At 45.7% G+C, this 15,455-nt stretch overlaps 1 protein-coding gene across 3 annotated transcripts in view; it reads right to left on the bottom strand.

Moving 5' to 3' along the window:
* The window catches only part of KIAA1217, a 288,781-nt gene extending 274,770 nt beyond the window's left edge, over positions 1–14,011 (bottom strand). For all 3 annotated transcript variants that reach the window (XM_080810111.1, XM_080810112.1, XM_080810113.1), the window contains exons 1-2: positions 13,887–14,011; positions 5,419–5,702 (exon numbers count right to left, since the gene is read on the bottom strand). In XM_080810111.1, coding sequence (XP_080666237.1) covers positions 5,419–5,702; positions 13,887–13,956 — 354 coding nt within the window. In that variant the 5' untranslated portion in view covers positions 13,957–14,011. The remainder of the gene's footprint in view (positions 1–5,418; positions 5,703–13,886) is intronic.
* Positions 14,012–15,455: the final 1,444 nt, after the last annotated feature.

Here is a 15,455-nt window from a genome sequence, read left to right as displayed (position 1 = left end):
TAGAAATCATTAAAAAAAAGTAGTATGAACCAGAACCTGGGGTATTTATGAATAAAGAGACTGATAAATATTTTCCTTATTGATAAAGGAAATACTTATAAAAATATTTATAAAAAATATATTTATAAAATTTTTCCTAATTTTCACCATTGGTGGCACACATTTCAGCACCAGACACCCTGGACTGTGGTAAACAATGGTAAGTGGGGCCAAATGAACCAGGCACTGAGAAAACAGCCCCAGTGCTGTTTGCAAACAAGCACAAAGGCGAGGCTGGGTGATGAGGAGGCACTGAGACGGCATGTAGCCCTGGCCTGAGGGAAGGCCTCCCGGCCTTACTATCAGATAGTTTTATTGTTCACGTTCTTATCTCCTTATTTGACCCCTCCACAATGTCTTATCAAAAGGAAAATACACCTTCACGTCTCTCTCACTCACTGTATTAAATGGAAGTACACAGTAAACTTTCAGGTTAAAATGTATTACTTGGGACAAATGATACATTATATGTTAACAAAAAGTCTGAAATATTAAAAAAAAAATGTATTACTCATTCCACCTCAAGTTCCACGACATTAGCTATAAGACTACATATAAATGGGGAGCCTGGGTGGCGCCACCCAGGCACCCCATCCTATCACATTCTAATTGTATTAGAGATATATTGGCAAACTCACTCCTTCATTCAACAAAAACTGATGAGGCTTCATTTAGGTTGCATATTCCCTTAAATGCTGACTTTACAAAGGTAACTAAAACAAGGTTCTTGCCCTCCATAAGTATACTCTATATGGGAAAGAGAAACACAAAGGGAAGTATGATAAAGGCATTACTAGATAGTGTAATATAGGTACTATAAGATGTTGTGACCAGGGGCGCCTGGGTGGCTCAGTGGGTTAAAGCCTCTGCCTTCCGTTCAGGTCATGATCCCAGGGTCCTGGGATCGAGCCACGCATCGCATCGGGCTCTCTGCTCAGCAGGGAGCCTGCTTCCTCCTCTCTCTCTGCCTTCCTCTCTGCCTACTTGTGATCTCTGTCAAATAAATAAATAAAATCTTAAAAAAAAAAAAAAAAAGATGTTGTGACCAACTCAGAAGGTGTGACATCTGGGCCGGATCTTGAAGGATCAGTATCCGAACACAAATGCTTTATTTCTTTTACTGACGTGATGTCAGGGACCACATCTCATCACGCTTTTACCATGGCAGGTGCCAAATAAATCTATATGGTATGAGTAAGTGAAAGAAATCCAAATTTTAAGCTTTTAATGACGGAAACATACAAATACGTTCCAGAAAGATAATAAAATTATGCTCTGACAATGGATAAAAACAATTTTCAGGTATTCAAACATGGTTGGTAAAAATGTAAAATGAATTTGAATACCAATTTGCAAAGAAGAGCTGCTGAGACTCTTTTTTTGGATCCCATAAACCAGAATATTGTAATGCAGGGAGCTGCCTTTGAAACAGTAAGAGGACCATGGCTTTCTTTTTCAGTACTCTGTGATACTGGTGTTATTGTCCTTTGACAAATGAGGGAACTAGAGCAGAGAAGGATATATATTGGCAAGATAAAGGACAAAGTCTTTAGCTCCAATCATACAATTAGCCCATGGTGGAGGCTGAATTCAGTCCAGCCCTGCCAGGCCTCATTGCCAAACCCTGAGCTGCCAGGTGATGTGGCTTCATACTCTGATTGCCCCACACACGTATGTCAGGGGGTCAGTACCATTAAAGCTACTACCAGGCAGGGTGCCTGGGTGGCTCAGTGGGTTAAGCCTCTGCCTTTGGCTTAGGTCACGATCTCAGGGTCCTGGGATCAAGGCCTGCATCCGGCTTTCTGCTCAACAGGGAGCCTGCTTCCCACCCCCAACCTCGCCTGCCACTCTGCTTACTTGTGATCTCCCTCTCTCTGTGTCAAATAAATAAATATGATCTTAAAAAAAAAAAAAAGACTACTACTATGCAGATAAGCATTATGCTGCACTAATGGTCATCTGCATTTTCAGGAGACAGTAGGAGAAAGTTAAGGAAACCTCTTTTCAGTAATTCAGACTCAAGAAAATTCTTGATTGACTTATTTTCAAAGGCTCAAATACAAGTTTTCAACCATGAATCTCCCAGTGTTTGAACTGAGATTGAAATGTAAGGTATGCTCTAATTCTCCTTTGGTTTAATCCCAAGGAATTGGAATCTGGATTCCCTTAATACCCAGGTATTTCATGTAAGATGCTAGATACAGCATGGTTACCATCTTACTCTTAAACTCCCCTCAGCGGCACTGTTTTCATTAAAGCCACTTCTCTGGGAGGCAGCCAGGAAAACAGCCACGAGAAGAGTATGCGGTATTTAGAACCTCAATATTAGGTAAGTGGTCAGACCTGTTTATTTGAATTCCTCCTTATGGCTGGTCATATGATCTTCCTGCAAAGGAAGCCTGGAATAATCCACTTTAAGAAGGTCAGGAAGGAACAAAGGGTGTCCTGGAGAAGAGGACAGGAAAGAGGAAACAGACAGTAGGAGAAAAAGAATGGAAAAACCAGAAGAAGAAGTGCTGTCCATAGGAATTTCCTAAACTGTGAACTGCCTGAGCTTATCTCTGATGTTCACAACGCTGAGTAGGGTTCACCTGAGAAACAACAATGGAAGGAAAAAACACGTACACAAATCCCTGCATCGGAGTCTTTCCCCCTTTAAGTGGTCAGCTTGGAATACCCAAGAATTCATCCTGAATTACTCAGTGAAGGGACAGCTGACCAGCCACGGTCAGAAGACACCTGTGGCGGAGATGTAGGCGATAGGAGATCAGAGGTTGAGGCCGCTAAGCCACAGTCATTATTCCCAGCCATCTGATCCCATGAACCCCTCACGTTATATTTAGGCTTCCCATGTGAGAGTTTTAGCCAAAGCCTCATCATAGCAGTAGCAGTCATTATGAGATCATGAATAACAGTAATGGTTAATAACTGAAATATTTTTAATGTGGAAAATAGACCATTTCGACATACTAACTTCTCAATTTCTCAGCAAAATGAATATATTTCTAACTTAAAAAAAATACATTTCCCTCCTCATTCAATGCACTATCAATTTCCTAACCTCCTTTACCTTCATCCCTGTCCCTATAGTCACGCTCATACACACGCACGCGCACACACAGAACCTCACCATGTCCTTTACACCCCATGTACAGACTGTTGGGGAGGAAAAAATTTCCCTTTACCCTTCCAAGTTTTTGGCTTGGTGAATTGATATAAGGCATATTAACATGGGAAAAACAAAGTTAATTATGTGTATATAGGAACCCCGTGAGAATATGAGACCCAAGAACATGCAGGGCCAGAACATGAGGCTTATAGGACATCCTAAGCTAAGGAATGGGGAAGGGACTTAGGGCTTCAAAGGAGAGGAGGGTGATTCACAGAACAATAAGAAGAGATGTTCGATAATTAGATGTTTGGCCTGCTGTACAGATAGGTCTTTCAGAGAAATAGTAGTCTCTAGTAATAGCTCTTTTTTTGAGCCAGGCACACTATCTAAATTATTTTAGGTCATAACAACTTTATCCTTGATTATTATGCTTTTCCTGGTAACCTCCCATAACTGACTCTCACCTCCAACAACTGCTTTTGTCTTTAGTTGAACATGGAACTTCGGGTGATGGCTTTGGCCATTTTGGGGAGTTACTCAGTTTTCCTGGGTCTCTCTCATGTATACACAGGAAGTATACATATTATTAAACTTTAATTTGCTTTTCTCCTGTTAATCTGTCTTCTTTCAATTTAATTATTAGATGAGTCAAAAACCTAGAAAACGAAGTGTTTTGTTTGTTTGTTTGTTGCCATACTACCTGCTCTATAGGCAATGATCAACTTACAGAACAGTGGACTCAACAAGGGTTCTGAACTCAGACTTAACCAGATTCAAATTCCAACTTTGCCTTAGAAAACTGTATTTGTAACTATTCTAAGTTTGAGTTTCCTCAATCTAAACTACTTTGGATAAAGTATGGAGCCTCATAAAAACATGATGCATTACTTATATGGATACTGACCCTACCAGCAACTAAAAAATAGGGATATTTTTATACCTGTCAATTACATCTTATAAAACCGTGGGACAAAAGTCAAGTGAGTAAATAAATAAATAAACACATACATACATAAAATGGGTGTATTTTCTATATGCACTTGAAATGAAAACAGTCACCCTTTTCTTAATTACTGAAGAATTTATCTGCTGTACATCAACCAGGATTCCTGGTCCTTCTCTCCTCTTCTGGGTCTGCCGCCTTTCGGCAACGTGAACAAAAAGCCAACATACAGCCCATAAAGCTCATTTTATAATTTTAGGCACTCTAACAAAGATTTCAGAGAAGAGAAGGTTGAATTTAAATGCATAAAATGAGACAGAGGATGAAGTACAGGTTCAAATTATTCAGGCCAATGCCAATTTCCATTTCCACGGACGACCAAAAGCTGAGTTAGTTACACATTACTCTTGTTACCAGTTAACTGGCAAGACATTCTACTTAAAACAGCGAACGTGCCCCTCTACCTGGAGTGTGGAAATCAGTAACAGCCCGCCCTCTTCCCTGACCGCATCTATCGCCAAGTGGGCTCTGCTTCCTTCACCATGTCCTACATCCTCAAAGGTCAATCTGATAACATGACTGTGAGGGCTACACGGGAGGCCTCCCATCTCCTGCGACCCCAAAACTGTACTGTCTGCTAAAGAAGTCATTGCACGCAGCCAAGAAACAAAAACAGAAACATCCGAAGCCACAGTTGGGTGGTAATCTGCGTAGCTGTCAAGATAACCTGAGAAAACAGGTAGCTGATGACAGTGGAAAGCCAAGAATGCAAAAGGTAAACATCTGTGATTAAAAGGAAAAAAAAAAAAAAAAAAAGGAGCAGAAACTGAACCCTAATGTCAGTTTCCAAAGGAAAAGGCATTTACCGTAGTCTATCCCTCTGTGCTCCACCTGACCCCGAAAATGTATTTATGTATGCATATACTCATTCATGCATTCATTCATTCCTTCATTCACTGTGCTAAGCACTCAAGTGCTTTCTGAGTGCACAGTAATTGATCCTAGGCCTCCTTCAGGAGAGTAATACCCCTTACTGCCTGTATGTCAGATGTATTTGTGGCTGAACGCCAGGACACTCCTTTTGGGGGAACCGCAGACTCTCTGGGTCTCTCCTCTCCGGCATTCAAGAGAACTGAGCTTTCAGGTCAAACCTTTTACTACAGGCTGCCTTCTCCTCCCAAGGCCCAAAAGAGATCTGGAACAACCCAACGGTGGGCACAATCCACTCAACTATTTTTCCCCCTCTGAACTGTTGGTCACTTCGCTTTCCCTCGTGTTCATTTCAGAATGAGCTGTGCACAGCAAAATGGTGCCATGCTCCTACCTGGTCTCTCAGTCTCTCTTGGTGGCCCATGATCGCGGTGGCATGATGGGGGTATTTCTGCTTCAGATGTTCCAGGAAAGCTTCTCTCTTCCTGTCCATCTCAGATGTTTGCATTCCCAGGATTTCTTTGGAACTTCGGGGCCCACCTAGAGTGTGTCTCCTTGGGATGTTGCGGGACGACCTGGAAACTGAAACACGACTGTTTCCATTAGAGAGGCGTTCCTTGGTTCTGCGGCATTCTGCATCTTCTAAGGACGTTACATGTAGACTGCTTTTTCCTTGTTCTGAAAGACAAAAAGAACAAAGTACAGTTCACAATTAATGATCTCACTAGATATCTCATTTACAGAACACCAAGAGGGTTTGTGGCAGCTGTTAATGTTAAGTGTAACCTAGCAGGTGTTTTTGTTTTTTGTTTCTTTTTTTAAGGCAAGAAGGGGGAATAAAATCAACAATCAAAGGAACGACAAAAAAAAAAATCACACTAAAAGGAAAAGTTGCAGAAAAAAGTAGGCTATTTCTGACTCTTCCCTGAGGTTATTCAAAATAAGAACACGTGGTCAGACTAGTTTGCAGGCTACTGGGTTACCCCTTACCTTCATCTGTAATTATAGAAAAGTTAATTCCAGTGGTTCTGATTATTTCTTTATTTTTAATTACAATTTCATGCTGGTAACAGGACTTTTACATTTCTACAATCTGAGACACATTTCATCCCTAAGACCAAAAAAAGCTATCATAATCACTGATGGGTGAACCACCTACAAAATCCAGCCTCCCCCGCCAATTAGGATAAAGCAAACAAATGGAATATTATTAGGCTAATATTATCATCAGGTAAGAATGGAGGGAATGTAAAAGCTTAGACACATTTTATGGGAAGTGGACTTTAAAACACACAGTGAGAAGGGAAGAGATATGATACGTGTGGATGGCCTAAACCTAGACCCCTGGGCTTGACCCTGCCTCTGACCTGGCCTCTAAGGGACAAGCTGACTTCCACTAGAAGGGAGCAAGTGAGCCAGGCAATGACAATGCTTCCCCTGCCGAACGCGGACAGGGAATCTCTACTCATTCTCGATGGTTGGCAAATGGGTTGTTGGGTTTGCATATTCCAGTTAACTGGAAAGAAAAAGGCAATTACTTCTCAAAAACCCACGAACAGCAAGAGAATGTTATAAACATTCAAATTATCTTTGTAAGGAAGAGTTCTTACACCCTACACAGATGCAGGCTGAACAGAGTGTCCCTGTTCACTGAATTCCCAGGAAAAAGCATTGAGTGGGGGTTCTCAGGAGTTCTGCCTTTCACGCTAGACTTAGATCCCTTCCAGCCTCACTGTCTTTGTGATAAAATGAGGATGGTGGACTGGTAATAGATACACAGAGTCTTCTAGCTCTACATCCTTTAAAATCTACTCTAACCTATTTTTTTAAGACGTTTCCATTTGTTAACTATTGATCTTGAAAAGTTAGGTGCAGAAAATCTAAATTATTAGATCTCTAAAGAGATCTAATATTCGAAAGTTCTAGATTGGAGTCTCAGACAGAGAAATAAGAATTTACACCAGAGACACCCAGAGTGTCCAGTTTATGCATAAACGAGCTCGTCTAAAGGCAACGCCACCAACACGTTCCCTACCTCACCGTCTAGAAACATCTCTCTACAGAACTTTAGGTACAACACCCTTTGGTTAGGCATAGAAAACATTGTAAACTCAGGCTGGCTTTCCTACTCTGCTTTTCCATCCCTAGAAGAGTGTTCTGGGAATAATTCTTCTTGTTTACTCTTCACTTCTCATTACATTGCTAATTATAGCATCTCCATCAACACCGATGAGGAAAGGGAGGAAGAGAATAGCCAAAATGGTTAATTCTCCTACTTTTCATGCATTTCAGCAGTAAATTTAGAAGGGGAAGAAGATGGAACTATTGCCTAAAAAGATATTGAGGGATGAACTGTATCATTTATTTAGGTTGCCTTCTCATGATGTGGACTCACATGACGGCTACCTTCTTTGTGGTGTCTTCTTGAATAAAACAGAAGGAACAGGATCCGCTGAGTGAAGCTAGATGCAGAAAATGCCATATGTCAGCTTGGTAAATACGTGTGCAATCTGGTTTAGCTTTAGCTTCTGGAGTGCGTACGCGTGCACATGAGTTTTATATTAGCCCAAAACTTGTTGTACACTTGATATAACACTGTTGACTTTTAAACAGATTTTTACGATTACTTTTGACATCATTAACATATTTTCAAAATTATCCAGGACAGCTAGATTAATGAGCAGGACTGGATCTCTGGAAAGGTGACTTCCTCACGTGGGGGCACACACAGACACGCACGCAGATAAACGTTCAGGAGCTTTCTGCCACCAACAGGGGCAGAAAGTTCCATTCCGCCTCGCTCCGCCACACAGACTCCCAAGAACTACGCTGTTTCATCCAAGGCTCCTCAGAATAGGTCAAGGCAGCCAGAACAGTAGCCCCGTGGAGAGTGAAAAGAGTTTTCCGCTTTCTTCCTTCAGATAAACTGGGAAAGGAACAGGGAGGGAGGGGCGGCGTTCAGGGTCCATCTTCTCTGTCACCATTCACCTTTGGGCAGCTCCGACTTGCTGACACTCTAAACCCCTATTTTTTCCCTAACACTTTGCACTGCAAGGTCCTGTCGATCTTATGGTACTTTACCTTTTTTTTTTCTCTCTCTCTCTCTGGTGGATTCTTCTAAAATGTCTCCATTTGCTTAACGAGGTTTAACGTGAATTGGTGGAAAGCAGCGAACAGCACCGATGACTAATGCACCACTGGCCCGGGGCACAGTCCCCTGGCAGACATCCAGGAGCCAGTGGGGCTCACTCCTCCCCATGTCTTACCTTCTTGCCCTCTACCTCCCTCAGCTTATGGCCCCACCTGTTTCCCATCCCACCACCAGGCACCTGCTCCGTCCTCCCAGGCACTGCGAACAACAACCCAACACCACGATCAAAGCCACCCTGAACACGCGTCCCCATCACCCGAGCCTTCTCCCCAGGGAGGCTCCGCTCCTGGGCGCTGCCGACTTCCGCGCCGGAAGGAGAGGTGACAATTCCACCATTCCAGTCTTTTGGGGGAGAATGTGGTCTCTCGGCTGAGGAGCCCCAACTCCTAAGCAGGGACAGAAACAAACGAGAGGGGACCGGGCAAAGGACACTGAGTCCTAGTTCCACAGCTGTGGAGTCAGGGATCCGAGTGCGGGCCAGTTCTTCATTATCCACAAAGCCATCAACACAGAAATAAAGTTCTATTTCTTGCCTGGAATGCGCTTGGGTGCTAATATTTAAGGATGGGTGTGTCCCACGGCTCACTATTCTGGGAATCCGTGTCAAACAAAGAACGGGGCTGGAGCATGAAGACCCACTTTCAGTTTCCCCTTCCTGCCGCTCCCAGCCTCTGCCCAGCCCAGGGCGAGTCCTTTGTGTCTGCTGGGAGCAGGGCAGAGAGCACAACGGGAGCCTGGGGCAGAGAACAGCCCCTCCAACCCTCCCTGGAGCAGAAGTAGGGGTGCGGAAGGCGGTGGAAGCACCTGAGAGTTTCAAAGGGCGGAGATGCAGCAAGTTATCCCGCAGGGCGGAGGCCAAGGGGCCCCCTGGGCCACGGCTCGGATGGCTTCAGCCAGGTCCCCTGACTTACAGCAAGGGGTCTGGGCCCCTGCATCGCTGGGACAGTCCACGCCCGCTTTCTCCCCGAGCGCCAGCAACCACACTTCCCTGCGATTTTTACTCCTGAGCGAAGACTAGGTAAGCCACGGCCTCTCTGAGAAGGAGCCCCTCACTTCTTTACAGTGGCTCCTGGTAGCTATCTCTATAAAAGTGTGCCACGTCCCTCTCTGGCCGTAGAAACATCATGAGAAACTGCCGTTTTGTCTGTTTGTCTGTCCCAGCCCCGTGGCAGCGACAGTATTCTGTCCGTCTGTGTCTTCACACCACAGTGGCCTCCTGCTGCACACACACACAGAAAGACTGCATTTTCCAGGACCCTTCATCTAGCTGGGGTCTTGGACTAATAATTCCTCTAGTCGAGGCAAGTGAGGTGAGACACCTTTAGTCCCCGCCCCCAGGCTTCCGGAATAATCGTCCTTGCTCGTTCTCTTTCTTCTTTGGCTGGTTGAATGCAACGGCTCCAGTGGAAAATGCCAAACCCTTGGGGAATGGGGTCCCAGAGTCAGCCTAAAGCTGGGCGCCCAGGAGATCCACCTGGCTAGCAATGTCGCATTCCACTGTGTTCAAAAAATTAAAATTGACTGTGCTAAACCACACAGATTTCAGGGTTGTTACAATTAGTCTAGTTGACTAATACAGATTACATATTCTGCTGGGGGCCCACAGGGTTCCTCGGTTGGCCAGTTCTCTTGTTACCATCCCATAGATCACCCCCGTACACGACTTGGCACAGAAACTGCAGCTGAAATCAGACCATGATAATTATTCACCTAAAAATCCTGAAAAATTAAGTAAGTGACAGAGAAGGTTTCTGGTACGGATTTTCAGACAAAAGAGGAACTGTCCCTCTGCTCCCCAGAAAACTATTCTCATCTCAACTGCTGGTCGGATGATTCATTCATTCATTCATTCTCGAAAATATGTCTTGAGTGTCTGCTCTGTAGACTAAAAGGACTTAGGAAACGCAGTGAAGTTGTGATCAAGGTAGAGATAATCCCCTTGCCTCACAGCGGATCCACATTACAAACAGGGACGCAGACAATGAACAAATAATTTGTAGTAAGTGTTCAGAAGGATGAAACAGGTAAGGGGCAGAGACCGATGGGGCAGTTTTAGAGTTCTGAGCAAAGACTTGAGTATCGGGGACTCCCCAATTGGCAGTGGGGACTGCCAATGCTTTTTTTTTTTTTTTTTTGCAAGTTTAAGGTATACAGTGTGCTGCTTTGATGCACTTATATATTGCAAAATGATTACCACCCCCCAAAGCAAACACTATCTTGAAACACTGGTGAATCAGGGGTTGGGGGAGGCAAGCAGGTGGACGGTAACACTTCACCTGCCCAGGGGTTTCAAGAGCTTAGGGGCCGGAGGAAAAGCAGACACCTCGGGGCTGCTGGGGGCTGACACATCCCAGGGAACATCCCAGAATCGCCCTGAGGACCCCATGGCTTTCAAAGGGAGCGTCAGTTTTTAGACGGCAATTCAGCCGATACCTACCGAGTGCCTTCGGTACGGTGCACCTCGAGGTACAGACTCACACTGCTGTCGACCTAAGCAGGCTGCTTATCCAGCCACGGAAGCCTCGTTGATGAGAGCTATTCCTGAGGCCACCGTATGCCCCGGTTTGCCTAAACAGTTGTGCGTTACAACTGCCATTCCAGCAAAATTATTTATAGGGTGCCGTTTCACTTTCAAAAGTGTCTCGGTCTAGATAGTAAGTTACACGATCACCCAGGGGATCCTTACCTACAGTAGACTGACGGGTAAACTCCAAGCCCTGGGATGGGATCATTAGCCTTTTGTTCAAGAAATATTTACTGAGTGCTTTCTACATGGCTGGTGTGTTGGGTAGAGGGAATGTTAAGGATGAAGAAGACCTGGTCGGCCCTGGTATTCCGCACTGTAATCCAGTGAAACAGATACAGAAACAAATAACATCAGGTGTGGCTAGGCGTGGCTAGGAGCGGGCATGGGGTATTACAGGTGATGTGAGCCTGGCCTCCCTGTACGGTCCTCGTGCTTACCGCACACCTGGAACAGAAGCCGTCCTCCTTTACAGAACTCAGTGGGACCCGGCACATCTAACCTGAATACTTCTCACCCTTACAATCTCTCTAAATGCTCAAGTGCCCCAGAGCGCACTGGGACCTGCACACACAGACCCAATCCCAGCAGGATTGGGTCTGCCACAGGCCCCAGACCTTTCTCCTCAATTCCAGTGGAGAATATCCACGCAGCAATCAGCATCCCCATTTAGATGTGAGATAAACATCTCCCTCCTCACCTATCCAAGGGACTTCCTGGTCTCCTCTATTTCCAAGCCAGAAACACCCTTTCCTCTCCTCGGCTGCACTCAAATGCTTTCTTTCCTATTTATGTAAATGGCCACTCCATCCCTCCAGCCAGGCGGACAGACATTTCTGAAATCATCTTGGACTCCTCCTTTTCTCTTGTAGCTTACATCCAATCCCTCTGCAAATTCTTTTGGCTTTACTTTTAATATACATCTAGAACCTGTCTTCTTATCACCACCTGTCCTACTACCTGCTGGTCCAAGCTTCTGTATGGTCTCTCTGCCCTTCCCCTGCCCCCACTTGGGTTGTCAGTACAGCACCCAATAGTTCCCTTTTATATGGCAAGTCAGACCTGCTAGCAGCTCTCTACCTCTTTGGGAAAAAAAAAAAAAAAAAAAAACCCTCAAATCTCTGCCATCATCTCATAGCCCTGTGTGATCTGGCCTGGGATTACCTCTTAACCTCTTTCCTCCCATCCTTCTCCCATGTCCCTGCTGTTCTTCCAACAAGTCCTTGCCTATTCCCTCCCTAGCCTCTTTCAGATGTTTATTCAAACACACACCAGTGAGGCTCTCCCTGATAACCCTCTCTCCATACTCCCTGTTCTCTTTTCCTGCCTATGGTTCCCTATTGTTTGATTTCCATTTAATAGAGTTGCTGGATAAAATATGAAATGCCCAGTTAAAATTGAATTTCAGGTACACAAGGAATAATTTTAGCATAAGTATGTTCCAAATATTGCATGGGATATACTTATACAAAAAAAAATTTCATTGTTTATCTGAAATTCAAATTTAACTGGGCATCCTGTGTTTTTATTTGCTGAATCTGGCAACACTGCCATCTAACATGCTATATATTTCATTTATCTGTTCATTGTCTCTCTCTCTCTCCTACTCCCTTTCCTCCAAACTTGGCTCTTAGAACATAAGTTCAATGAAAGCAAGTATTTTCCAACTACTTTGTTCAGGGCTGGGTCCCCAGCAGCTAAAACAGTAACTACTACATAACAGATGCTCAATATTCATTGAATGAATGAGTAAGTAAATAAAGTGATCACACTCCCTCAGCCCAACCATCTCTGGCCTCTGACGCATCTTTGAATTGCCGTGGTTGTTTGAAAGTTTTTTCTTAAATTGGTCCCATTCTAATTGCCCCTCTAGAGTCTGTGTCATTCATTTTAACAGAGGCCGGAAGACTCAGTCTCTCCGGTAAGATCCTGTCCTATCAGTTAAGGGAGGGAAGGGAGCCTTATCTCCCACCGGACCCCACCGACCAGGCGCCCTCCAGGAAGAGTGCTCTGTTTTAGAAGCACAAACACAGATACCTAGACTGACAACTGTAAAATGGGGGATTCTCCCGGGTTTACGAAGCTTCATGTTTCCTGAGTTTCACCCGCAGGAGTAAGGGGGGATGGGAGGATAGGAGGGCTGGGGGCGGAGGAGGGTGGGGGGGGGGTTCTATGTCTTGTAATTCCATTTTCTTCAGTCTAGCTTAGTTTTGCATTTTCAGTGCGCGGATGAGTCATTTGTTACTTCCCTTTTGCCTTTTTAAAACACACACACCTTTTCCCCTGTGCATAATCCCTACTCCCACGCAGAGCACTGCAGCCCCGCAAATGCTTCTCTTAGTTCCTAACTGGCCCCTAGATGAACCTGGGGTAGGGTGGGCGGGGATGGTTTCGGGCTTGTGCGGGTTTCCGAACAAGCTGCCTATATGATACCATATGATAGGCTCTGGCATCATAGACGTCACTGACTGGAGGGCAGAGAAGTCCCTTCTCCACCCAACCCCACAGTGAAATTTCTTCGGAACAACATAAGCTTCTGGAAATTCCCTACGGAAAAGACAAGTCTATCACAAACACAATTAAAGGAAAACTGCCTGGAGAAAATCTACCCAAATCGTCTAACAACTCCCAACTTTTGAATTAAAGCATGCAAAGATTCCGCACAGCCCCATCTATCATCCGGATGGACCCGTGCTTCCCTGCTGTTCCGATCTGCAAAATAAAACATCCCTAAACTCTGTAATTTAACTCTCAAATTTTGCAAAACGTGCAACCCAGCATGCCTTTGCCTCATGGGATTCCCCCAATCAATGAATGGAAACGCTGCCTTCGCAGAGACAGCTGCCCAGAAACAGCTCCTTTCTCCCACGGCTGGGAGCAGCGAGTATGAAAAAGCTGCTTTTAGCGATATATTTTGTCACCGCCTAGAGATACAACACATACTGACTGCTCACGGGGCTACCAACGCGGCATCCCCACGCCACTTCTCTGGCTGTTTAGGAAAAGCCTGCCAGAGCCGAAGTCGGACCCGAGAAATCACAGCTCTCCACGCACTTCCCAAAACGCACGCCAGCCCAAGACACGCGCCTTCTCCCCGCCATGCGCCGCGTCTCGGGTTATAAAAAGCAGCCAGCGGCGAGGAGCGCGCGGAACCCTAACTCCATCTTTGAATGAGTCTGTTACTTACCCCGCTTCTGCCCGCCGTCTGCTGAGTAAGGAAGGCACGGCTCGCATTTCGGGCTTTCATTTTCTTCCATTGTCCCTCCGCCCGCGGCACGAGCTGCTCGCCGCTCTTGAAACTTCCGAGCGCAGTTCTGCAAGCTCCCAGAAAGCGCCTGGAAGGGGGCCCGGGGCGGGGGGGCGGGGAGGGGACCGTGCGAAACCCCACCCCGAACTATTCTCCACTCCGGTGCAAAGTCTCTCTCGCCCGAGAAAACTGCATTCCAGCGTCGGGCCGCCCCCGTCCCTCCGTGCCTGCGTCCCCGCGTCCGCCCGCCCGCCGGACGGTCCCGGAGGAAGGAGGGGGGAGGCTGCGCTCTCCGAGCCGCCCGCTGCCCCTGCCCCTGCCCCTGCCCCGGTCCCGCCCTGCGCCGCGCGCGCCCGAGGCCCCAACAGGTGATGGGCTTCCCGACCCGGGACCCAGACCGCCTGTTTGCACCGCTGCAGACCGCCCAGATTCCGCAGCCCGGGGAGGGAAAGCATTTCACACAGGATCAGCAGCAGGCGCTGAACGCCCGGTCTCCGGTTGCTTTAATCTCAGACACAGAATGAGCCTCCCAAGGAGGCTGATTTACGTGTTACTAAACAGCCAACTGCTGAACATCCCAAATTTCGGTGAAATCCCTTAAAAAAGAAAAGAAAACAAAGCGTGTATGCTGAATGTTGTTAAGTAAACACTTTCCGGCACTAACTTTAGAACCTGATTAACACATACAGAGAGGTGGTTTACTTTTCGCACAATTTCAGTCACTTCAGCTGAACTTTAAAGAGTTTGTGCTCATTGGCCTAGGCTCTGACTGCGGCCCTCTCCCCCCAACACACACACACACACATACACACACACCTTGGTCACAACTCTGAAAAGTAAACTAGTAAAATCAACCTTCTGGGGTTCTCAAGTTAATTACTTTAAAATATCCGAAAGGCCATGAAATTGCTTTTCTTTGGCTAGGCAGAGTGGCATCCAACATACCCAGTCGCCTTTTAAACTATCTACAAATATTTATTTTGTTCTCTACCCAGTCCTTGAAAAACTGGCAAATTTCCCAGAAAGTGAAAATAGGAGGCACATGTACACACACACACACAGATACACAGGATGGGAAAATACTTTAGGCAACATTAGGTCTGCCATTCCAGCCATCTAACGGTCACACAATCACTGGTAGGAGGAGTGTGATATTTTCATCTGCAGTGGCCCCATCACTAGACGGGGAAAAAAAAGAACAATGGTTAGCCCGCTGACCATACCTTGATCCAGTTTAACAGGCCACTCGGACAAGGTTTTAGATTAATTTAGCTCAAGAAGCCACAGAACAATAGCTGGCCTATCCTCCAGATTCTGACCTTGAGTCACCTGTGTGTTTTGGCAGCGTGGGGGACATATTTTGGCCATTTAGGGCAAAAAGATGTGGAAGTCCTTAAAGGACAAAGGATATAGGCCAAAAGGAAAATGGCCATGTCAGAGAGGGAGCCAACCTCATGTCAGGAAGGGAAGAAGAAACCTCGACACTCCTCAGGATTTTTCTTGAAATCC

The sequence above is a fragment of the Martes martes genome (assembly GCF_963455335.1).
Source record: "Martes martes genome assembly, chromosome: 8".
NCBI lineage: Eukaryota > Metazoa > Chordata > Mammalia > Carnivora > Mustelidae > Martes > Martes martes.
The sequence above is the reverse complement of the archived record's forward strand: the minus strand, read 5'-3'. Positions and strand labels throughout refer to the sequence as shown.